The sequence below is a fragment of the Crocodylus porosus genome, unplaced genomic scaffold, assembly GCF_001723895.1.
Source record: "Crocodylus porosus isolate Cpor-Errol unplaced genomic scaffold, CroPor_comp1, whole genome shotgun sequence".
Lineage (NCBI taxonomy): Eukaryota > Metazoa > Chordata > Crocodylia > Crocodylidae > Crocodylus > Crocodylus porosus.
In genome coordinates, this window is record NW_017728925.1 from 1057001 (window position 1) to 1083198 (window position 26198).

The 26198-nt window shown below is 48.7% G+C and overlaps 1 protein-coding gene across 4 annotated transcripts in view; it reads right to left on the minus strand.

Annotated features, from left to right (window-relative positions):
* The window catches only part of EXD3 (exonuclease 3'-5' domain containing 3), a 430752-nt gene that overhangs the window by 7810 nt on the left and 396744 nt on the right, over positions 1-26198 (minus strand). For 3 of the 4 annotated variants that reach the window (XM_019540506.1, XM_019540505.1, XM_019540504.1), the window contains exon 21: positions 11491-11584. In XM_019540506.1, coding sequence (XP_019396051.1) covers positions 11491-11584 — 94 coding nt within the window. Of the gene's footprint in view, positions 1-11490; positions 11585-12346; positions 12416-26198 lie in introns of those variants that run through there. The other variant, XM_019540507.1, reaches the window with a different exon arrangement.

Here is a 26198-nt window from a genome sequence, read left to right on the forward strand (position 1 = left end):
GGCTAGGATCTGGAACCAACTTCCAAGAGAAGTGGTGCAGGCTCCTACCCGGGGGGTTTTTAAGAGGAGGTTAGATGAACACCTTGCTGGGGTTGTTTGACCCCAGTACTCTTTCCTGCCATGGCAGGGGGTTGGACTAGATGATCTGCTCAGGTCCCTTCTGACCCTACCGACTATGAAACTATGAAAACAATCTGCCTACTTCATTGACCATTACCAACCTATGGGGTAAGATCAGGTTTTTCAAAGCAAATGGTGGGGGAACTCTGTAGAGTTGCTATTTTATTTGTTGGGTCCAGGATCCAAATGGAGCAGCAGCTCCATCACTTGTCAGTAGCAGATGCTTATGTTACAGTGACACTTGAAAGACAGGTGGGTCTCCATTACAGCAGCAGATGCTAGTGGAGCAGACTACTCATAAGCCAAGGTGCTGGGGTGGTTGGGATACTTGAGAGCCAATGGCCAGGCAGTAAGTGGATCAGGAAGACCGTGGGGCAGTGCTGGAAGACATGGGATACTAACCTACTGCAGGTGCCTTGTAAATTTTTCCAGTGCTGACGCTGAAGCTTCTGGCAAGGGGCCTCCTTTTCACATGCAAGAAGCAATGCTTAATTGGTGCTACTTGGGGTGAAACAAGATTGCCTGTCTACTAAGACAAATTCATCATTGTGCAGACACTATTAATTGCAACAAAGAGGAGAGGAACATCACTACAACTTGTATGGACAACTTAATGCCCAGGAGGATCTGAAGCTATGGCAAGTAGAAAACTGTTGTTAAGAGTATTGTCATTGAGCTGGGATCCCAGTTCACTGCCAGAGCTAGGAACAGATGCCACTTGGACATTACAGATTTCCTCAGAAAGCCTTAGCAAATTACCAGCCAGTGGTGGGAGAAGTTTGCTCTGGAGCTCTAATGGACCCAAAGGGACAGCCTTCCATCTTCAGCTTCCTCTGTGCAAAAATGAAGTTTATTTCCTACCTAAGAGGACTTTTTGCCATCTTGTACCACCTATACTTTTCCCAGAGCCTGACAAAGGGACTTTGATTCCAAAAGCTTGCAGAAAAGGACAATTTTCTTGCAATTTCCAAGTTGGTTTAATAAAAGGTATCATTTTGAAACCCAAAGTTCTAGTTTTTTGTATGTCTTCTTGTCTCAGATCAATACAGGAGGAGGATTATTTAATGGAGCTTGGCTGCTAGGTCACTGAGGTGGCTTAAGACCCTCCTCCCCAGTGCCTTCTCAAGCCAAAGTGAGAATATAGTTTCAAAACAGTAGAGGCTAGATTCCACTCAGCATTTTAGGAGCTGAAGCGGACTTATGTGTCTAAGGGTGACCCAGTTCCACCCTGCTCAAGTCTGTGAAATCTGCTTTTGCCTATATTTTAGCCTTTAGGCCAAAAAGCTAAGCAAGCAGTGAGGAAGAGGATGATCCCTCCTCTTTATGTGTTCAAGATCATGCTTAGGTGATCCTGACTAGGTGCCCTCACATTCTGACCTGGTGTGGGGGTTATTCACCTGCTCTCCCTTGGCTGCCACGTAGTCTAATGTGGTCTCAAGAGGAAACTCGACTCCTAGTTCTAGCTTCTCCTAGACTTCACGACCTGCTGCCGCTGGCCTATGTTCATTTATTTAAGGGTGACCGTGCTGCCAGACCCAGGTTGAAAGGCCTTGTGTATGCACTGGCTGGGCAGAGCTAGAAAGCAGCAGCAGGTCCCTGAGGGGCTGCAATCCTCTAGTTCACCTCTTCTTTCCCCAGTGGGAACAGCGGCTTCCTGCCAAAGCCTGAGACACACAAGATCCTGTCAGGTCTTACGCAAGCCTTGCCCTTTTCACAGGAGCACGGCCATGCCTGGCTCTCACAGCCTGTCATTACAGCTCTGCACACACTGTCAACTCTTTTGTAATTTGGCAATTAAGGAATAGGTGTTCTGGAGAAAGCACTTGCTTTAAAGGCTTTGCACAAGTCTGAAAACACACCCGGGAGCATTCTTGGAGTACAAAGGTTCATGGGAAACCTTTCCTTGGTGAGAGATTGCTCCTGATAAGGAAAGCTAGAGCCTGAGAAACAGCATGCTATTGCAGGGCACTGAAGATGCCTGGTTATCTCTTCCTTCCAGATAAGCCTGATAAGCGAAGGACAAAGGACTTAGGGTTATGCAACCACTGCTGTGTACGATAGGCCAAGTTCTTAGGACTTTCTCAGAGGAGCTGGTGTAGCAGGGGGGAGAGTAGCCAGCCTTGTGCTCTCCTCTGCCCTGCTGGCACAGATCAACCAGGCAGAAAGTGTGGTAAAGGGAGCACAGACTCTACAGGTTTGTCTGGAAGGGGGAAGGAATCCTGCTGGAATCTCCTCAAAGTCCCACCGGCTTTGCTGGGCTTAACCCTTGCAGAGCAAGGGACTTGCTTGCCTCTTGCTTATTCAGATGGGCAACATCTGAGAGTCTGTCTGACGTTAGCAGATACATGCACAACTCTGTGAATGCACAGCCGCCAAATATCACTGAGTTCACACCTCCACGGTGGTTTTCACATGACCAAATACAGTTTTTTTCACTGGCAGTCATATCTAAAACCCCTCCAGAGCCTGCAGGGCTCAGGCCCAGGAACTCGAAGACTAATCCCAGCTCTGTCAGTGTGGCCTGCTAAATAGCTGCAGACAAGTCATTTCACCTCCACTTCCCCACGCTTTGCCTGCTTCTCTATTTCAACTTCCAGCTTCTCAGGGTAGGAACTGCAAGCATGTACATGTATACACAGCACCTAGCATGTATTAATATTGTTATCCGGTAGTTATATTGTGATAATGTCACAAGACCTGGGTCACATTATGCCAGGTACTATACAAGCATGTAGAAAAAACTGGGGCACTGGTTGCCATTAACGCCTTTTGATACTACTGTTATAGTATCTGACAAAGTAGGTTGTTACCTATGCTGAATCAGATGTTACAAATCAGACTGTTGCCTATGAAAGCTCATGCTTCTCTGACCCACTTAGTCCCCCAGGTGCTACCTTGCCCTACCTTCTGCCTCACTTCAGACTAACATGGTTTAATACTTCTGCACACTTTGCTATCACTATAACTAATACGAATTTGGGGGTTATACTGTGGCCCTTTTCAACGTACTAGTCAATCTGACAACCTCCCCTTCCTGTAGCCGTTTTCTCCATGGGCTGAGTAATGAAGTGACAATAAGAACTCCTCAGTTCAGTTCTTGGTTCTGCCAATCATTTGCTTTAGACCTCAAGAAAGTCCCATTACCTCTCTGTGCCTCAGTTTCCCCAAGTGAAAAGTGGGACAAGTGCTCAGTTATGACTACAAAGAAGCTACATAACAGCAAATAAACACCATGCTACTCCAGGTGGAGAGCCCTGGGCGCTCGCCCCTTGGAGATGTTACTGCTAAGCTCCCAGCCCAGGCTCTCACAGGACAAGATCAGCAGCACAGTCAGTGTACTGTGCTGCAGCTATGGGTCCTGAACTCTTTTGTGGAGTGGGTCACAGCGGCAGCTGTAAGAGTCATGAGTGAGATTTTGTAGTCCCTAGTGAGATCTGCAAGCCTGCCTTAAAGTTATTTATTTGCTGGCTATAAACAGCCTGACGCCTCCTTAGCTGTAGAATGGAGTCCCAGACCAAGGGGGCTGCTGGGTTTACCCAGTGCCACAAGGTGCCTGCAGGAAAGGTCCCAACAGCCGTAGTGTCACTGGCCTGGGTGCAGAGAGCAGATGCACCCCTGCTGCACAGCTTCTTGCTAGCTTCGCCTTTGGCTGTGAATCAGTTGCTACAAAGTTTTCCCCCATCTGCCTGTGGTCTTGGCCTTACCTGAGATTACACACCACACCACAGAGAGTGCCGGGCTCAGAAAGTTCCCACGCTATAATCAGCAGCAGCACAGTGCAGAGTGACCTTAAGAATGGCGGGGAGGGGAAGGGAAAGAAATACTGAGTCACTTCTGCAACATAAAGAGGGGGAAAGTGCTCTGCAGCAGGTGGCCAGGGTCATGGCAAGGGGAAGTCTCACTGCTGTCACAGGATTTCTGCAGAAGCTGCCTGTCGCCATTCACCTGCCCCAAGCTGTCTGTGAGCAATGGAGGAGGCTGGCTGTGTGCGCTCTGCCACATGTGCTTCCAATGCCAAAGGCACCGCTGGGGCTTGTGGCTTTGTACTGACCTATCGTACTGTGGCCTGTCCTGCTCCGCAGCTCACGTGGCCTTTGCATGAATAGCCTGCGGGTCTCCACAAGGCTGGTTCCAGCTCAGCTGCTAGAGGAGGAGAATCTCATGGAGGGTTGAAGTGAAACATGCCAGTGAGTTTAATGCTCAGGAAAGACCAGCAGCATCTGCTGTGTGCAGGCACCCTCTGCTAAGTCAGTCCTGGGGCCACCCAGAAGTTTTGCCCGGGCATATCAGTCCTGTCACACCACATCCCTCGCTGCTTCAGCCCTGGCACCTCTGGGAACACCCCATTCTCCAGCACCTCCCTCTATTCCACTCGCCAGAGACATTCAGCTTTGCCCCAAAGCCTCCACAGGCTGTTCCACTCCTTGAGCAGATGCCTGTTTCTACCAAATGACCCGTGGTACCATTTATAGGTGAGGGAGGTGGATGAGGTTACCAAGATTATTTTCATTACTGACTAGAGAGGATTTGAACCCGAGTCAGACACGAATAACAAGTGGATGAACCCAGAACGGAGAGCACCATAACAATGGCCTTATCGCAGTCAGAGACAGAGAAGAGCCGTGTTAGGCAATTTCCTGCTCTCCAGATTATTCTGATCTACTTCACTGTCCCCTTAGAAACTGCTCATATAGTGCCAGGAACTGTTGCAGAAGGGAATAAAGAGACCATTATGAAGCACTACACTATCCAGGTTGCAGTGTATGGTACATTGGTCCAGCTATACATGCTTTGCAGTGCACGCGTGCTAGTGCTCTGCATCTTCAAACTGTTTTACACACAGGAACTCAACTCTGATATGCCAGCATTATTGTACAGAAAAGGAAACTGAGGCATAGAGAAGTTGAGTGTATTACTGAAACAAACCCAGCATGGAAGCCAGAAATATCATTCAGGAGGTTTCAGACACTCGTTCCCATGGCTAAAGCACCAGATTGAATCTCCTACATGAACTTCTGCAAATCCTGAATGTGGCAACCTCTTCTTTGCAACAGAGATATCTACTCTGCCTTCTGACTGAAGGTGCTTATCTACCCTGCCTTGGTGAGAACTAAATCATGCAAACTAGGCAGCTCCAGAGAAAAAACATTTTGCACACACCAACATGTCCAAGTGTGCGGTGGTCTTCTGCCTGCTCTGAGACCAGCTGTCTATGCTAGGAAGCAGTGCTCAGCTTGACATCAGGCCCATCAGCTAAAAACATACCATCAGATCCATCCAATATCTTGGCTTCTGCCACTGTACACAGTCACGCAAACAAAGTGAAGCTTTCCAAGATAACCTGAGGATCTGGCCTCTTAGGTCCTAACTTGGTGTATCTTAGCTTAGGGGTGGGCAATCATTGCGGCTGGAGGGCCACTTAATGAGTTTTATTGAGCTGTTGAGGAAATTCAGTGACCCCGATTCCTTGCTTGGGTTCAGTTGCTTTGTTAAAGACCATGTTGTGCATTTTTACACATGCTATGCGGTGGGGGGAGAGGCACTTTAATTAGAGTGGCTCTGACAGCTGGTCTAATTAAAGCACCGCAGCGTCTTGTGTACCAGCGACCCTGCACTTCAGAATGGCGGCGGGGTGCTTGAACTCAGGCTCATTCGATGAACGTTAGTTAAAATACCCCCGGCCCCATTTTGAAGCATGGGGACACTGATACATGAGACACAGGGGCTGGCTGGAGTGCAGTAAGTACCATGCTCCAGTAGAATTGATCAATCGAGTGTGGCACACTGTAATTAGAGCACATCAGAGCAGCCTCACAGCACATCTACAGGCACCCATTATGCTCCACGGCATTTGCAGGTATGTTGCAGTTTCAGTCTTGGTTACACAAAATCATTTGGGCAGCAGAATTCTTCCCAGGCGCAGTCTCAGTGTACGGAGCGACGGGGTGAGGCTGCAGTGTAAAGCTAAGGGAAGGCTGCAAGCCAGTGAGCCCACAGCACCTACCCACAAACCCGGATCTGCCCCCCTCATATTTTTCCCCTATGCAAAACCGAGTTCTGGGAAAGCTGCGAGGAGCACCATGATGGGAATTCCAAGCCTGGGCAGATCTGTCCAGGCTTGTGAACACTTTCTGAGAAATCCCTACAAGCTCCAAACAGACTGGGTTGGAAAGTGCTCCCAAGCCCTGGGAAAAACCTGCACAAAGCCCTAGGTCAAAATTCAAGTGAGTTATTATACAACGATTCATCCTCTTTTAATAACATGCATGCACGACCATAAAAAGTGATGGAAACAAGTCAAATAGAATGGCATATTCTCCTAGGGACGTTTCCAGCATGACAGGCTTCACGGAGTTCTGTATATTAACCTTTCTTACCCATACTCCAGCAAACAGACCATTGGAGATCCATGCCCTCCTGAAGTCAGCACCACGTTAGCTGCTGCTCAGTCCCTCTGGCACAGTCTCTATCCGTATGTGACATAAACAACCAGTTATGCTGGTGTCATACGCTCTACTGATATACTCATCAAGCCCTAAACAATCACAATTTTTAAGGCTCTGAAAAGGCCACGCAGATGCGCCATCTGGGGACACAGTTTTCAGCCATTGCCCAGACACGCTGGAGAAGATGTAGGGGTCACTGTGGACATCAGTCCCCTTCAAGGAAACTGCAGGAGGCACAGACTGCTCAGCACTGCTCTGCCAGCACAATCTGGCCACTATCCCAGCTCAGGGAAAACCACCCCAGGGCAAAGGTGATTTGCAGCAGGGCAAAGCTGGCACCGAGTAACCCTTCTGCTGCACAAGAGGAAATGGGGGTGTGCAGGTCCTCAACTACCTTTGCAGCTCCTTGCCACAGACTGGCATACACAAAAGCAGCCAGGAGGCTGATCTGACCCAGCGCAGGGGAAATGGCTAGGCACAGGGCAGCGGGGGGTTGGGGCTGCAGGTGAGGTGTAGTCCAATGTATCTTTGTGCGGTTTCCTGAGCTGAGATCCATGCAGTACGGCTGTACCTAAGACGCCCAGTAAATTAAGTCTTTGCCACTGGGAGTGGGAGAAGAGTGAAGGCCCCTTTCAGCTGTCACTTTGAGAAAGCATGGGGTGGCACTGTAGCACAGACATCTTTATTACAAACACCCCCCACCACGCTGCTCTAGCCCCACCACCATTTGATCTGGAAGCAGGGAGAGATCCCACACCTCACAGGCCAGGAAGTTAAAGTGACTTTGCTAAGTAGTTAGGGTCAAATGTTTTTTGTTTAAGTTTCACAAAGCTTGACCTGGACTGGATGGTTTTCCTGAATGAAACCAGCTTCTTTTGAAACAAAACATTCCCCAGCGTCATAGTGTGGGAACCAGAAAGCAGAAGTGCTTAGAAACCTGTGTTCAGAACGGGGGGAAAAAGATACGCTGCACAATTTCTCTCATTTCTTGCCCTGCCTTTCTTTCCCCATCTTCCACCCATAGTAGTTAAAGGCAGGGGTGTTATGGGCACTGCTACTTAGCTTGAAACTAAGCTGATTTTTTCACACAAACCACAGAAGCATGTGGTGGATTTGTGTCTGTTTTGGTGAACAGCTTCAACTGGCACAAAATGGAAAAAAGGATCAGAAAAAGTCATAGCATTTGTTTTGACAGGCTCTGTGTGAAGCATTCTGGGTGTCTGACTTGAGATGCTAGTCTGCTTTTATATTTGCTTCACTTGAACTTAAAATATTTTAAAAACCCTTGACATAAAAGCTCAGAAATGGAGCAAAAATTATTTGGGGTTTGAAAGAAATATTTCAGTTGGGAATTTTTGGTTTTAATGGCTGTAGTTGGTAATAGGGGTTTTTTGGTGGGGCGGGAAGGGGCGGTCAACCTCAAATTGTTCTTTTTGTCTGGTGTTTTCAGCTCAGCTACTCAACTGAGACATCAGTTAGTTCCTGCAGCTCTGCTCAGCACCCCTGGTCTGAGCGCAAGGAGACGTGTGTGGGGGCTGGATATACACATATCACCTCAAACTTAAGCTGTGCTTGGAAGTCTAACTATCCCATCCATCCAGTTTATACAACCAAAGGCTTTATTAGGAAAACTTGATAAGGGGCGATAGCCATAGGAAAACAAAACGACCCAGGGCATCACTTCATTCTCCACCTCTTGATCTTTTCCAATCAAGCCTGGCTTTCTTTCTGGATGATGCCTTAGCAAAACACAGATTATTTGGTTTAGGACTAAGGGAACTGGATGAATTATCTGCTCTGGAGTACAGAGAAGGTCAAAGGAGATGCAGATTCATTGTCCCTTTTGGCCTTACGCTCTGCAGAACAATAACTATCCCTTAAAATGTCTTGGTCATGTGACTCAGGTTGCTGGCTGAATAAATACATGTAACCACATGGCAAATCACCCTCCATCTGCACTAACTTGAGAACTGATCAATGTCCAGCTTTCTGGGAATGGCCTAGGCATCCGTGGGCAGAAATGTACTGATGCTACTGAATATCAGGAAACACGGAAGGAGACAGGACAGAGGAAATCTCTTGCATCTATCAGAGCCAGCAGCTTCATCTACTTCTGGAGTTGTCTACAGCTCAAAGAATGGGGGGTTGGCAGTCACTGATATCTTCCAGCTTAACACGTCTCACCTCTACCCCACAGGAGATGGTACTAGTAGTGGCTAACATGTCAACCCCCTGAGTGGCTCATCACCAGAGAGACAAGAAATAAAAAAGGAGCAGGGCACAAAAGCACTGGAGGAGAATAGTTTGGTTGGGGGTTGTCAGGAACACAGAGAGTCTTTGGTATGAGGCAAAAGGAGCTGGGGGAACACAGCCTTTGTCTTAATGAGAGAGGGACATGGGGCACGAAGGCAAGGAAGGAGTGAGGGGCACGAAGAATCTTTGGCGCGGCAAAAGGGGGAACAGGATATACTGGATTGGAGGGAGGAAGCACATGGAGTACACAGAAGTCCTGGCCTGACTTACAGAGGAGGGAAGGGCAGAAAGCAGGGAGCTTGAGGGGGCAAAAGAGCCCCTGGTATGTGTAGGGAGCTCGGCCAGCAGAAGCAGTGAAGTGTGAGACCCTCCAGTTATATTATACTCACCTACTTAATGACCTGGGGAGAAGAGGACACCTCTTAAGTAGCTGAATATAAACCACAGCATTTCTGTTTTTCAGTCCCACACTCTGGGAACTGGTTGAACAGGATGGGCAAGTCTCCAGGTACATGAAAACCCACCCGGCAACAGCTCTCAGCAGGGAATGCTTTGGTAGGATGCCCTGCTCTTTTAGAAAGTACAACACCCCCCAGCCAGCCAGAGTTAAGGGAACATGCATTACCCATTCACAGCATCTTCCTTTCTTCCTAAAGGGCCAGATACTTTGACTAACAGTAAACACACCGCTTTTAGAGACTGCATTTCATCTAAGGAGCTCAAAGCACTTCACACAGTAAAGGAAGTAGCATTATTTCCAAGTGGGGAAACTGAGGAACAGAGAGGTTAAGGGACTTGCCTAAAGCTGCAGCCTGGTGACATCTCCAGACTCCTCTCCCAGCGCACTGTGTGCTGAATCACACTGCTTCTCATCACAAACTGTATGCACAAAGTACATGTCACTCAGCACTGAAATGCAGCTACATCTGGGGTGAAGCATGAAGCTGTAAACAACATGGGTGCTGAGCAGTTTAAGGCAGGGAGTGGAGAATGCCTCACCCAGCTGTGTCTGCAAGAGCATTGCTAGGTAGGCAGAATGTAATAGCTCAGACTGCAATCTGACCTAGTTTAGTAGTAACCATGGAGGCAGGGGGTTGATCATGTGCCTTAGCAGGTCCTACCAATGAGAAGCCACTCCGGAGTTTGTGGTTAACACCATGTACAGGGAGTCAGTTAGGTGGGAAAGTCCTCAGGCTGTGACTTGTGCCCCTACTAGTAACTCATCATGCCGGGCATTCAAAACACAGCCTACTGTGTACATAACAAAGCAACCTCACACAGGACAGCAGATGAGTTTTTCTGAATCATGCTACTAAGGGAGAAGAACCACGGAGGAAAAGTTCTCTTGACTCTGCTTAGAGATTCTGAATTTTCCCCTTTGTGGGTCCATGTTTTGCAAGTTCAGATGGGCTTTGGCTGGAACATGAATCCTTGGCAAACCTACTGCAGGGAAATAAGCTTCACTGCTGGAGAGCTTTATTCCCCATTCCTCCTCATGCAATGATTTGCATCAATGCAAAGTTGAAGTAAAATGCCCCCAGGCTGATGCGAGGAGAGTGTTTTACTTGCTGCACTGGCAGATAACTGCGCAAGGTGCAGGTGAGGGGTGGGGATCAGACTCTGCCTCTAGGAGTGGGCAGACTTGTCTGGGGCTCAGGTCCTCCAAATGGGGATAGCTGTTAGCTCCCAGCACCCACTTACCTAAAACAGGGCACCTAACTTCCCTCGGAAATCCCCAGAGTAATTCTTGCAGCTGTCTTTATATTTTAGGGAGTGTAACAGTCCATATAATCTCCTTTAAGAGCAGCCATTACTAAAACCCTTGAGATCCCATGCCACATGGAAATAGCTGGGACAAGGCAGGATTCAAGCTACAGCCAGAGGGGGAAGAGTAATTGCAACATAGCACTGAATTCACCTACTACACCTATGTGTCTGAATCCAATCTATGCACCAAGATGGCCCTGTGGGGTCCAAAAGATGTAACTTGTTTTTCCACTGAAGAACAAAGGACTATTAAATTCCATGACAAGCTGATATAAAACATCCATTTTCAGCACAATCCACTTTCCCTAATTAGGGAGGACCAGAAGGGTTTGGGAGAGACCTTGTTTTCCCCCAGCGCCCATGGCATAACAAGGCATGACGGCCACAAGTTGTTGGAGAGGAGGTTTAGATCAGACATCCGTAAGCACTACTTCAAGGTCAGGGCGGCTCGGATCTGGAACCAACTTCCAAGGGAAGTGGTGCTGGCTCCTACCCTGGGGGTCTTTAAGAGGAGGCTTGATGACTACCTGGCTGGAGTCATTTGAGCCCAGTTTTCTCCTGCCCAGGTGGGGGGCCGGACTTGAAGATCTACAAGGTCCTTTCCGACCCGACTTCTATGAATCTATGGGTGGGATTCTCCGCTGGTGAACAGTGACATCACTGAAAGAGGCTGATGAATCTTCATTTACACCGGTTAAAGTTTTGGCCCATACATCTCAATAATGCTGAGATACTCTAAAGTTCAGGTCCTTTGCCGCTACTGTGAATCCTGAAGCCAGAGTGATAAGGGAATCCCAGATCAGGATCACAAGCTGTTAAGAGCGGGACTGGGTCACCTCCTCAGGTGAGAATATACAAATGCTAGACAAGGCTGCATTAACTCCCTAGGTGCTCACTCTGTTACCTGCATCATCTCCCTCAGTTAAATATCCACCGAGCTGCATCAATTGCCTCATTTTCTCTTTGGAAATCTTCACGTATTTGTCACAGTTGCACACCTGAAAAACAGGATGGAGGGGCAGATGTTAGTTAGGTGGCAGTACCTAAGCCCTCTGCCTTTCTGCCACACTATTTGGCCAGGCATCCCACTGCATTTTCGGGCTAATGAATTCACCTCATAACTCTCCTCTGATGTGGGTCAGCAGCATCAGATGGGGAAACAGAGATACAGAAAGGCATGAGTCAGTGAGGTCAAGGTGAGGCTGTGAGAAAACTGGAGTAGATCTGAGAGAACAGATTTCCTGACACCTAGGTCTATGCTGTGTCACAAGGATAATAATAAAAGTTATGAGAAAATGCACTGCAGCCCTAAGTCAGCTCTGTCCCCACTGACCACACAGCTGGGGTGGTGCTATCAGCCTGCTGGTCAGAGGTATTTCCCAGGCAGATTGCATATTTAGAGTCAGTTATGGTGCCCAGGCTCATACCTCTGTTGGTCCTATGACTGACAGCCTCCTCCTCGGGACCCCTCGGACCAGAATCAGGGAAAGAGTTGAGCTGCAGTCAGGCATCGGGACAACAGCAACACACTGCCCTGTCCCCATTCTGCTGCCCATCAGGGGGTCCCTCTGGGGGTGATGCACCAACCTCCATGCCTGGCTGAGCAGCTGGCATGTGAGCTCTTGACTCATTTGACAGAACAGCCTCAGGCAGTGAAGGGGGCCTGCCTCAGCTTCCTCAGCTCCAGCCAGCTCAGGCACAAGACTGGGATGCATGTATCTACTTGGAAGGTGGTGCTGGGTGAGGAGCTCTTCCCCCACCTAGTCCCTCACTGCTTCTGATCCACTCCTTGGCAAAGCTGGATTGTGGCTTGAACTCTGGGTCAAAGTCTAGAAAGAAAAAAATAGCTGTGCCCAGCTGTATTGTGTAATGCTCCAATAAAGAACAATGTTAATTGAGATGCCCATTAAAAGCCCATAATAAAGCTTATTCATTACGAGACCATAATTTAACAGAGAAAATCCAGCAGCGCTCTCTAGGAATACCCCCTACCCCCAAAGAAATGAATACTGTTAGCCTTTCATGGCTAGCCAGCTCAGACCCAGCACAGCACTGGAAAGACAGATACCTGCTGCTTGGTTACCCACTGGTGTATCTCACTCAGCTGGGATCTGGATGGTGCCATAAAATGGCAGAAGCTGAGACTATCTGTAAATGTCAGCAGGACCCCAAGCGACTGAGTTACAGCCTTGAGACTCGCTCTGATTTGCATAAAGAGTGTACAGTGCTGAAAAGCTTGCAGAGGTAATGAGGGGCTTTTAAAGGGAGATGTTTGGCTTAAAAGATGCACTTGGCTGGGACCATTTCTTATTTATCCCGAATTGCACATAAACTGGGGGCTCAACTGGACATGTCTTAAAGGGAGCTGATTTTCAAAAAGTGCTGCCTGCTGCCTCCCTGAAAATCAGGCCTCTTTAAGGCGCCCGCTCTTGGACACTCAAAAACTGAAGTCCCTTGAATCCCTAGTTGTTTTGGAAAACTGAGATCCAGATTACTAGTCCTGCAATGAGAGAATAATGACGTATTGTCCCTAGTCTCAGTGGGCTGAGCCTGTAGATAAAACCCCCTGATCCCAATGAAGTTATATGAAAATTCACGGGGGCCAGGATTTCACCTTGTGTAGTTAGCGCACGTATAAGCTGCCTCAGCATGCAAAGGAATGCCCCCCATTAAGCACATCATGTTCAAATGTCCCCTCCCTATGTTGTAAATCCCAGAAATGAGGCTCTGAGCTAATGAGCATGCCCAAGGCAGAGACCCTGAGAGTGGCACTGGTCGTATGCTCAGCATTGCCTATGTTGTCCTATTTTCAGGCATTGGCATGTGTGAAGCAACAGTGGGCAGGCAGGGCATATTGCACGGTGGTCTGCCTGGGCACAGCAGGGGATGCTGTAGACACGTCCTTTTGTGGTGCTCTGTCTGGTCAGGTCCATTGCTCCCCCTGGCCTGGGCAGTCTCCTTATTGTTTGCGGGTCTTTCATACAAGGACGAGAAGGACCTTTGAAAACCTGAGAAATTGTGACTAAGCCTGCAACATCTGGGAGGTGGGCTCAGCTGAAATGCCTGGAAACCCAGAATACCTTGAGATTCCTATTTAAAAGAAAAGGGACAAGCTTTCAACTTGGCAAGACCCTTTAAATAAGCAGCATCTGAAGGGTGCAACCAGGCAAGTACATACCTCTTTAAATGTAACAAGCTGCCTTTGAGGGATTTGCTCTGTTGAAGCCAGAGAGCATTTTCCCATTGATCCCAATGGGTTGTGGATCAGGCTTTAGCTCTTCTGAAGTGTCTGTGCAGGCCTCAGTGCAAAGTAGCAGAGCTATCATAAGATGGGGCAATGACTCCCCTTCTACTCAACTGGGTGAATAAGGGGAAGTGGAACAATGATCTGATAGAAAAAGAGCGTGTAAACATTGCCCAGGCACATACCCGCTGTGATGTGGTACAGCCATCCGCAGGCAGCCGGGCACTCCAAGAAGTGAAGTCATAAGCCCCAGCCTGTTCATGACTCAGGCCTTATCTATCTTCTGCTCTCTGAAGCGGTGCCTCCAGTACCGCTGGAGATGGTGGGTAAGTGAAAGCCTCAGCGATTGCTATGCAATCAGGGACAAGCGCTGTTCAGGGAAGTTACTTTCCATGCACTGCAGCTTTCTGCTCAGCCACTTCCTCCCAGCCCTTTGTGACTCTTTTGCAGAACGAAGGATGCCCTGAATGCCATAAAATCAACCTCCCTCCTCCTCTGCCTGCTTCAGGAGACTTAGCACTGTGGATCAGACCAGACTGGTTTGGCATCCAGCAGCAACCCAATTTGAACGCCCTTTGCAGTGGATGGCAAAGGTGCTTAAGAGCTTGAGGGGGTAAGTTCCAGTCACAGTGCTTCAGCGCCTGCCTCTCCATCTGTGACCCAGCTGCCCTCCAGGACCCTGCAGATGACAGAGCCTGAGTGCTTGTGGTGCAGGACACTGTCAGGGACAGAAACTGAGCTGTGCAACTTCACACTAATGGCACTGGGCTGGGTCCAAGCTCAACCCATTTAGCACTCAGGAAAACCTCCTTTTTGGACTTGGCCTTTCCCTGGTAATGAGGGCTGGCTTGGCAAGGCGGGGGACAGACAACAGAGGTAGTAAAAAGAGGAAACCTAAGTAACCTGATTCAGAATGCAAGGGACTAAAGAAATCCCCGTCATCTGCTCTGACTAAGCACTGCTAGGCTATGTGGAATACAACCTCTGAGAGACAGCCAGCCAGTGAGACAGACAGCAAGGGTGCAATTTTCAAAACCACCCCATCCACTCAAGAAATGAAGCCCCTTTTCCAAACGTGAGTGTAGCATTCTGGGTTTAAATCCTACTGATTTTCAAGCTCAAAATGTTGAGGATTCTTCTGAAAATGGAACTTATGCCCCTGAGGCACTTTGGCACTATTGAAAACCTTTCCTTCAGTCCATATTTCTTAGTTCGTCACAAGGTATCAGCAAATGCACAGAGACTCCCAGACCTTAGTGTAACCATTATTCCCAAACAGGAGAAAAATCTGAGTCCAGTTCTGAGCTGCTAGGGGAAGCTTGCTGCAAATCTATATCAAACGCTGCAATTAGTGACAAAGTGTTGTGTCTACAAGTGCAATTAATGCAACTGAGTACATTGCAGATTGCTCCTGGGCACAGCATCTACACGTGGTCCTGGTACAGCAGCAAATATAGCCTGGGAGGAGCAGTTCAGGCCAGGGCTGCTCCTGCCCTGCTCTGGCCTCCTGCAGCAGCCAAGGGGAGCTCCAGGCTCCAGCCACAGCTGGCCAGGTGCCAGCCCCAGGCTGGTATGGGGAACAGGGGTCAGCCCCGGGCTATGGCTGGCAGCAGCAATGTGGTCTGGGGTCTTGGAGGCAGCCCAGGGCCGGCAGGGAGCAAGGGGTAGGGGATCAGGCTCAAAAAGTGGGTGGCTGTATCAGGTAATGGAGGAGCTGGCTGGGTTACGAAGCTCCTGCAACTGTCAAGCCATGTGGCTAGGCAGCAGCCAGCAGTGTGGTCCACTGCTGGCTGGGCTGACTGGGAGCAATTTACTCCTGGGTCAGTGTGTATACATGCGTTGCTGTGCAGTAAATAACTCTGCAGTAGAATATTACTTGTATTTACAAGTACTATCCTGCTGCAGAGTTTATTAATTTCCTGTGGCCTAATAAGGCCGTATGTATAGATGGGAGATGGTTACTGCAGAGATAATTAGGCAACTCCACAGTAGACATGACCAGTAAGACCAAGGGTGAGGACAACAGACAATATCATTCAATATTGAATGATACCTCCTGGCAGGAGCTGTTGCAAAGTAAGTTATAACTGCAGGCTTCTAGAAGGATGTAAGTGTAGCAAAACCATTTTAACTTTAACATATTTTACTGAGAGTTCATATTACATGAATTTAGCACCTTTGTAGGGATATAGAAGCATTCAGACTTCACTGTTGCATCCTAGCAGGGGGCTGGACCCAATGATCTTATGAGGTCCCTTCCAGCCCTAATGTCTATGAAATCTATGAAACTCCTTCTCCGCTTTTAAACAAAGTTACATCTGTCCACAGCTTGATTATGCTCTTCTGAAGCACCAGGAAATCACAGGGGAAATCCAGGTTGGGAAAACCTGAATTCTCAGAGAAGCAAGATCCATGCTTCAGATAACCATAAGGGAGGTATCATTTTTGATTTTCCTAGGAACAAAACCTAAGGCAGGGTTAAATTATAACTTAAAGAGGTTATCTGATCTGGTCTTCTCAGGGTTTAGCTGTCTTGAATAAACAAGGACCTTAGATCTCATGATTGTCTCACTTTTCATTTGCATACCATTCCTTCATTATAACTGCATTTCTTTTAGATGTAAGTCTGCTAGTGCTTGGGAAGGAATTTACAATACTTTGGTTGTCAGGTAGGATGAGATGGGACCAATTTTCTAAAATACACTGAAAAATGCTGGAGTAAATCAGATGCCATTTTTGAGACTCATGGAAAGAACCAGACTTTTTCTTTCTCTGGTTACTGGGCACCAGTTTTCTTTCTCTAGTTACTGGACACCAGTTTTGACTTCAAAGCAGATGGGAATTTGCAGAAATGCCTCATGCATTTCTCCTCTCTGTGCCAGGACTCTGAAGCCAGTCCAATTTCTAAACACTGCTGGTAACCAGTGCTCTGGGCTGACTGGAGATATTAGGCTTTACTGCCTGAAGCTCAGTCTTGAGGAAGTCCTAAGTAGTGTGGGATTAGAGCTTTGTAAACTCTACAGGACTAATGATAAATCCTGGGTCTCCAGGACACCTACTGCACCTTCATTGTGGAGAAGCAGAAGTTCCTCAGACTGGTCATCCCTATCTAATTTGCTCATCACTCCTGAGTGTGAAGCTAGGTTTACGTGAAGAAGGATCCCATCCACTGTGGATGGGAGCCTGGCCCTCTCTGGATTAATCACTGGGAGTTCAGCTTTTAACTGGCTCCTCTTGAAGAAGGGAGAACAGTTCCCTTTCAGCCTCTGCAAGTGGGATCGTTCCCCTCGCACAGCTTTGCTCCCCTACGCTGGGAGAAGGCTGGATCAAGGACACCATTGCCCCCCAGGGGCCACGAAGATTTTCTCTTGGGCAAAATTCACATGCAGTGCTGCAAAGTGAATACAGCTGAAAGCCCTGTTGTCCAGTTTTCTGCCTGTGACCCATCTCAAGGTCCTTGAGTGTATCACAAGACACCTTGGGACGCCTGGCAGGGAAGGCATCTTATACATTTTATTGGGTTGCAATATGGGAGACAAAGGTGAATCGGCCACGTATTTACAACTCCCTTCCCTGTCACATAGGGAGTTCTGAGAAGCTTGTGCCAAAGTCCGCACAAGGCTGTTCCAGAAAGCAACAGTTCTTCATTCCCTAAGGAGGGATAATAAGATGGCTCACACCAGCAGCCAGAACAGCAAACGGTATGGCTTTTCCACAGGTCAGGATAATTCCTTTAGGCCAGGGGTGGGCAATTATTTTGGGCAGATGGCCACTTACTGAGTTTTGGCAAGCCATCGAGGGCCGCATGACAGGCAGCCCAGGGCAGATTAATATTAATTTTCTAAATTTTTTAGGGGCCCCGCAGCCCGGATAGAATGGCCTGGTGGGCTGCATCCAGCCCGCAGGCCGCATTTTGCCCACCTCTGCTTTAGGCCATACAGTGTAACATGTGCATGCTGCACTATACAAACATAATAAGGATATGTCCACTGCCCCAAAGATCTGACAGTATTAGACCAGGAAACCCAAGCCAATCCATGGAAAAAGGGCTCAGGAGAGGGAAGGGCAGTGGGTAAAAAGGCAGGGACAGGTGCCCAGAGAGGCATGTTTTAAAGACAGGAAACAGCACCTAGCATGTGACTGTGGGAAAGCTTTCCAGGGGTAGGAGGTAGCCTGGTAGCAGCCCTGAACCTGAGAATGGGAAAAGGAAATAAGTTAAAAGGGAAAAGTTTGGGAGGAGCTCAGGTCTCCTGGATCCCAGCCCAGAAAATGATCCTTTAATTCATGCCAGCACTTGATGTTCTCTGCTATGAATCACCTACCCTGGAGATCTTAAAAAGAGACTGGATGCACACCTTGCTGGAGTTATTTGACCCCAGCAGCCTTTCCTGCCCAGAGCAGGGGGCTGGACCTGATGATGTCACAAGCCCCTTCTGGCCCTAAACTGTGAATCTGTGAATCAGCTCTACAAGAGGATGGCTGGATGGGCCATGGGGATGTAACTCCCCTCTAGTCTCTAGAAGCACCTGGAGCTGAAGCCCACTGGGGAGAAGAGGCATGGGTGATGCTGGCCCTCCTGTTTCTGTTGTTGGGATATGGTCAGGTCATCTGTCTCCAGGTCTGTCTCAAGAACATAAAATCTCTGCATACTTGGCAGTGTAATCCAGTGGGCAGAGCACAGGGTTAGGACTCCTGGGTCCTAAACTCAGGTCTACCCGGTCCTCTGTGGGTAACTCACTTCCTCGGGCTGGTATTGGACCTGACAGACCACTGATGGAAGAGTATTTACTGACTAGTTCAAACACCCTGCCCCAGATATTCTCTGGTTACAAAGCTACCCTACCCAGTAAGCCCCTTGCCCATGGAAATCCTGCCTCTCATCAGTCCATTACTGCCAGGACCCATACATCCAGTCAACCTCCTGAGGGTGTAGGGCAGGTGCAACAGATAGATATGCCACTCAGCTGCAAAGCCAATTAGCCGTAATAAAAATTGCAATTAATTAGTTTTAAGGTCTTGCCAAAACAAGGCAGAAGAAAATGTGTGACTGGGGCGACCTGCTTCCCTGCATTGCCAAGTTGATCCCAGCAAGCTGGCTGCAAAGGGGCCAGCCAACCTGGGCTCAAAGCAAGGGCTCCCACCCTGCTGCAGCTGGAAGGCAGCTGTATTTACAGTGCCCCCCCTCGCTTGCCTACCCCACCCCTGAGCAGCCTTCTTAGCTTCACTAAGTTATTTTTATGGAGCAGGGAAGGAACAAGGCTCGGTGATGGAAAAAGAACTGGTTCCTCTCTCCTTGCAGAGATTTGTTTTCCCTGGACCTGTCGTGTTAGGATTAGGGGAAAGAAAAGGCAAAAAAAAAAAAAAGCCCAGGGCACAGGAAAGGTGATGGAAATATAATTAAAATCAAATTTCATGGGAACATTCTTCAGTCCTTAATGATGATGACACAGCTACCACGGGACCTGTGGTTCCTATGGGAAAGTATTCAGAGGGGCTGAGATAGCTAACGGCAGAATATAAGAGCTTGCCCGTGTGACTCCCCGCAGCCAATGGGCTGGGGCACAGGCTGCATTTGAACGGGGCAGGCGAGCAGCAACTCAGGTGAGGCCACAGTGAAGGAGAGGGCGTCGCTCAGAGCTGTCTGTACGTGTGTGCCCTGGCTCCCCTGAGCAGGCGACACCTGCTAGAGCATGCGGCTGCTTCAGGGGAGAGGGGAGGGAGTCTCTGCACCGACTCCACAGCAGCCGGGCACAGAGCACCCAACACAGCCGGCTGCACGCCCCACACCCACACACATGCCGAAAGGGCAGGAGTGAAGGAGCCAGTGACTTGCTGCCTACTTCTCACAAGGTGTCTCAAGTGCATGCAGAGCTGCATAAGCACCAGCCCTGTGCCTTTCTCCCGCAGAGCATGAATACCAGTCCAACCAGCTCCTCCCCACTGCATGCCTAAGCCTTGACCTGGAGGGGTCACCAATGGGACTGGCTCAGTCCTCCAGGGTGTCTCTGTTTAGACTGCCCCCAACTAGTGTTAATCAGGTGTCCTCCCATGCCCCCCACCTCCTGCCCCTTTCATGGAGGCCAAGGAGCAGCTGGCAGGGGCTCTGCTAGCCGGGGCAGACATCACACTGGCAAGCATGAGGTGGAAATCTCCATTTCTCAACACAGATGGCCCAAGCTGTGCAGTCCCCTGAGGTCCAGGGCTGGGCCATGAAGGTCAGAGTATTGAGAGAGAGGGGACCCCTCGGACATGGAGGCAGGGAAATCCAGGTCACTGCAGAGCCTCTACTGCAGGTGAGCGCACATTCAAGGAGTCCTCTCCTGTTCTCACGCTAGGGCAGCCCTTGCCAGCTCATACTTAGTCACTGGTAAATCCCAGACTAGAGCTGCTCTGCCCTCTGTGAAATAGGGATTGGCTGCACCTTGGCTGAGGCAATCTCAGCTCTCGGGAGCCATGGCAGGAAAGTTTTCCCACGGCATCCCCGCTTCCAGCCGCCTGTGTTATTCAGCCAATTCTGGAGCGTAAAGAAGGCGGCAGGATGACTGGGCACTGGGTAATGTGCATGGCACCAATGTCAACAGGCACAGCAAACCGGTGTCTCATGCAAGACCTACAGGCCTGACAAGGGCTAGGTCATGAGCCAGGAAAGCCTCACTCAGATCATAGGCTCGTTTGAGGGAACGGACTGCTTGCAAGCTTGTTAAGAAGAGCATGCAACAAGGATGCTGGCACCTAGAGGCAAACCTGGAGTGGGGAAAGGAGAGGGACAGGGATCGGGACTCCTGGGCTCTTCTTCTGACTCTGCTACTAAAGCACTGTCAGGTGTTGGAAAGTCCCCGTCATATGATCCTGTCATACCTCAGTGCCTATGAATAGATCTAAAAATACACTGTGTTTGTGATCTGTGACTGTGCAAAGCCAGGTGAGCCCCGCGTCTGAGAGTAACAACCTCAGTTTGAATAGGGAGGCTTCAATCTAGGGACCCCACGGCAGAGACAATGCTACAGTAGGCGGCTAGGACATCTGGCGGGGGGCAAGGTGCACACAGAGCCTGTTCCCTTGCTCCAGAGAGATGAGGCATATGTCCCCACTTGCTGCATGCTTCAAAGGCTGAATAGCTATTTCCTCTGGACCCAGCACCCTGAGCAGCAGCCGAAGGCTGTCTCAGCAAGACTGACCCAAGAGAAGGCCAATGGAAGTCTCGTTTTCAAGCTGGGTGACTGTGGGACCCAAGCAAGGGGAATATAATTCCTGAAAGGGACCTTCTGTGTGAGCTGACATGCAGGACAGGTGAAAAGTTCAGATCTGGCCCTAAGGAGAGCTCTCTGCCATCTGAGAGAACCTCCTACGCAAAGGTGTGTGCCCGTATGGGGAGTCAGTCTTGAGATGCAGCTATCCAAGATGCATTATTAAGCCCTATGGAGTAGAGAAAGCACCTCCAAAGCATCACATTTCCAGAACTGCAGGAAGTGACATGGAGCATTCATTAGCTGAGGACTGACTTGAAGGTCAGTGCTGAGCCAGTCACCCAGGATGGTGCTGTGGGATCGCTGGCATGTCTTTGTGCTCACACAGGTCACTGGAGTCCTGGCCACTTTTCCCCATTCAAGATCCCCTGGACATTTCCTGCAGGAGTCAGGGACTGGCCCTGGTCCTGCTGCCCAAGTCTAAATGCAGCCTAGGTGGAGCTATGGTCTGTCCCTCCCCCAGCTGCTCCCCCTTCCCCAGCTTGAATACCAGTGCCAGTTCATCCGATGACCCAAGTACGAGGTTTGAGGTGCAGAGTGTTTTGGCAGCAGGTCCCTCAGACTGGTGTGCATGCAACAGGAGGGAGGGGAGTGACCTAAGGTTGCTATTGGAGTGAGTCACTACTGGAGCTGAGAGGAGCAACGGCTGCTTTGCTTTTGAGCCCCTGAAGTTTTCTAGACTCCCATACAGTCTCACCGCTTCTGCCTTGGAGACACCTACAACTTCCGACTTCTTCCCATAGAAACTTCCCTCTCTATTCGACCTGCTTCTCCTGCCCAGCCAGCTCGGTGATGTCACAACCTGGCATTTATGACATGGGTTGAGTGTGATGTCACCAGCACTGGATTGTGACACAACAGCGTGAATCAGGCAGGAGGAGTGGAGGAACCTGCTCCTGCCCGGCTCTGCTGGTGCTCTGTAATGGCAGGCAGAGAGAGGCAGAGGGAGGGTGGTAGCCCCATAGGATTACCGCTTTCGTGTGGTTATGGAGATCCCTTGGAAACATCCACTGAACTCTGCTGGGAACTCCTGGAAGTCAGTAAGAACTGGTATAAAGTTGCAAGCATACCCATATATGAAGCAGAGGTCTCCAGAAACAAGAGTTGACTCAAGACGGAGCTGAATACTAGGTCGTTGTTGTTTAGTGCATAGTAAACATGACACAACCCAAGGGAAAACTTCCAGGATGGTGGGGTTGTCCCTGTAGTTACTGGACAGGTTGGAGAACATGGATGAGAACTCCTTTCAAATGGCAGGGCCAATTTGGCAACCAGGCTAGTGGCATTTTGTGCAGACTGACCCTGATGCCACTGCCCCTCCCACCTGGATTGAGGACTAACCACCTGGGTGGATACTGCAGCCAGGGAAGGTGCTACAAGTCTGGGCCATAAAAACTTGCTCCTACCAGGGGCAGATGACCCTCAAAAGGCTCCCTGGTTTGCATACCCTGGGCTGGAATCTCGGCAGGGTTTGTGTAAGCTCTACAGCATCTCTCAGACTCATGAGGAGAACAGCCTTTCCATAAGCTAGACTTTCATCCCAGCATCCTACCAAGAAGTAGAAAGCCTGAAAGAAAACCAAAGACCCAACTGCAGCTACACTTTCCTGCAAGTGTTAAAGTTTGGTTGAAGGTCTCAGGGGTTGATTTTTAGTTTTATGAAAGATGTAGTGGTTCATACTTCAACAAAACAAACCACTCACATAGGTTCTTAACCTGTACACAGGACCTTCACCTAACACAGGAGGTATACGGTCCCAATAGGGGAAAAGCATTACTGGATTTGGTCTTGGCTACAGGGGATGGTTTGGTGGGGGAACTACTGACACAAGGTAATCTAGGGGACAGTGACCATCACTTGATTGAATTCACTATCCGGGATAGGGTGGGAAAGATAACCACGAGGGCTGAAGTGCTAGACTTCAGAAAGGCTAACGTCACTGTGCTTGGGAGATTAATTAGTGAGGCACTGAAGAACAGGAGAATTGATGAGATGGGAGTCCAGGAAGGGTGGTCATTCCTAAAGGGAGCAGTTCTACAGGTGCAGAAAGAGACAATCCCCTTGCAAAGGAAAGGGGGCAAAGGGGCCAAGAAACCCTCTTGGCTGAATAGTGAAATCTGGGAAAGCCCTGGGGCAAAAAAAGAGGCATACAGGCTGTGGAAACGGGGTAGCTACCAAGGCGGAGTATACCTACTTGGCCCGCACTTGCAGGGAGCCAGTCAGAAAGGCCAAAGCAGAAATGGAACTTAGACTGGCGACAAAAACTAAATACAACAAAAAGTCCTTCTTCAGCTATATAGAGAGCAAAAAGAAAGAGCAGGGTAGCATCGGCCCCCTACAAGGCAAACTAGGGCAATTAGTGACAGATGGGGAGGACAAAGCTGAGCTCTTCAATGAGTTCTTTGCCTCTGTATTTCTGAACTTGGATCAGGACAAATCTCCCAACTGGATCATAGACAGACATTAAGGGGGAACCAGCCCACCAACTGTTAGCAATGGCTTAGTGAAGAGACACTTGGAGGGGCTGGATGTGTTTAAGTCAGCAGGCCCGAATGATCTTCATCTGAAGGAATTGGCCGGTGTCATAGCAGAGCCATTGGCATGGCTGTTTGAGCGCTCTTGGTGCTCAGGTCAGGTCCCAGAGGACTGGAAAAGGACCAGTGTGGTCCCTATTTTCAAGAAGGGGAGGAAGGAGGATCTGGCTAACTGTAGACCAGTTAGTCTCACCTCTATCCTCGGGAAAAACTTTGAAAAAATTATTAAGGATCACATTTGTGGGAGGCCAGTGGGGAAAGCAATACTAAAGGGCCACCAGCACAGATTCATAGCAGGTAGATCCTGCCTGACTAACTTTGTTTCTTTTTATAACCAGGTCACAAAATGCTTAGACACAGGAATTGTGGTAGGTGTCATCTGCTTGGATTTTAAGAAGGCCTTCCATACCATATTTCATTATATTCTTAGAGATAAACTGAGTGACTGTGATGTAGATGATTACAAGGTCAGGTGAGTGGCAAATTGGCTTAGGGCCGCACCCAGAGAGTGGTGGTGGATGGGTTGATATCGACCTGGAAAGATGTGGGCAGTGGTGTCCCAAAAGATTCGGTCCTTGGACCGGTGCTGTTCAACGTCTTCATCAGTGACTTGGATGAGGGCATGGAAAACATGATGTCCAGATTTGCAGATGATACCAAATTATTGGGTAAAGTTAACACACCAGAGGGTAGGGAATGAATCCAGGCGGATCTGGACACGTTGGAGAAGTGGGTAGAAGAGAACAGGATGCAGTTCAATACGGACAAATGCAAGGTGCTGCACCGGGGGAGAAGGAATCACCAACACACTTACAGGTTGGGGGATGACCTTCTCAGCAGCACAGCAGCAGAAAGGGATCTTGGAGTCACTGTTGACTCCAAGATGAACATGAGTCGTCGACGTGACAAAGTGATCATTAAAGCTAACCGCACTTTATCATGCATTAGCAGGTGCATGACAAACAGGTCCAAGGAGATGATACTTCCCCTCTATGCGGCATTGGTCAGACCACAGTTGGAGTACTGTGTCCAGTTTTGAGCGCCGCACTTCAAGAGGGATGTGGATAACCTCAAGAGGTTTTAGAGGAGGGCCACTCATACGGTTAGGGGCATGCAGGCAAAGCCCTATGAGGAGAGACTGAGAGACCTGGATCTCTTCAGCCTCCACAAGAGGAGGCTGAGAGGTGATCTTGTGGCCCCCTACAAATTCATCAGAGGGGGACAGCAAGGAATAGCAGATGCTGTGTTTACCAGGGCACCCCTTGAGGTAACTAGAAACAACAGTCACAAGCTAACAGAGAGCAAATTTAGGTTACACATCAAGAAGAACTTCTTTATGGTAAGGGTTGCCAAAATCTGGAATGGGTTTCCAAAGGAGATGGTGCTCTCCCCTACTTCGGGGGTTTTTAAGAGGAAGCTAGACATATACCTGGCTGGGGTTGTCTGACCCCAGTGCTCTTTTGTGCCCAGGGCAGGGGGTTGGACTTGATGATCTGCTAAGGTTCCTTCTGACCCAAACATCTATAAATGTTTCCATTTTTTAAAAAAAAGATCCTGGTTTGGCTGTGGTTACACTAGTAAAATGCAGGCTTCTGGCTTCCTGGTGCATTTCTTACCTGGGAAAATCTCTGCTACATCAAAATAATTTATAAATGGTAAATTCCCAAGTGCAGTGAGTCAGCTCCTAATGGCAATGCAGGCCAGCTCAAGCTAGTGCAATACAATGGGCGTCTTCTAATCAACCAAGACAGTCCAATAGGCACCTTCAGTGATATCTCTTTTTCCCACTCATCACCCCACCTCTTTCATTCTTTATCTTCCTTCTCATCACTAAGATGGATATTACCTGGGGGAGTGATACCTGTGAAATGGCTCCTCCCTACAGGATGCAGATTGCAGTTCTTGTTTTGGTTGTGACAATCAATAGACTTTTGAACACGAATTGAAAGTGGTCCTTGGCATGCAAAGGTTTATTTCCATTGTGCATCAAGGGTGGAGAATTCTCCAGACTGGAAATGCGAGGGACCCAGAGCTATCTCTTTTCTTGGTACTTCTAAGTCTAGAGAAAATTGTTAGGGAAAAGATTTCATAGGGAATGGTTGTACCTTCTGCTCTTGGCCAAGAGCAGGAAGTGCAGAGAAACTGGGGAAAAATTAGAAAGAGAAAAAGGCTGACAAGCTTTCACAAGTTCCAAATAAAGACTTGGGTTTTGGTTTGGTCTAAATTTGGGTCTGTGTCTATTTTTATTTGATCTGAATTGCTTTTACAGCCTTCTTATGTGTGTTTGTGTATTCATCTGTCTATACATTGTATTCTCCATCATTCTGTTCCCACATCTCCATTTCCTTCTCATTATATACACAGCTTAGAACCTCAGACAATTTCATCTTCTTCCACTAAAGTCACTGGAGCTCATTCCTCAGGGTTTTGCCTTGAGTGGTGTCCCTTACACCTATGGAAAGTATATAAACCGCAGCTGTTCTGATCTAGCAGCATTTTAAATGCATCTTGCACAGAGGTAAATAACACTTCCAGACGCAGAAAAATGGGAAATCAGGCTTTGGAGATGACCACTCTGCCCCTTGAA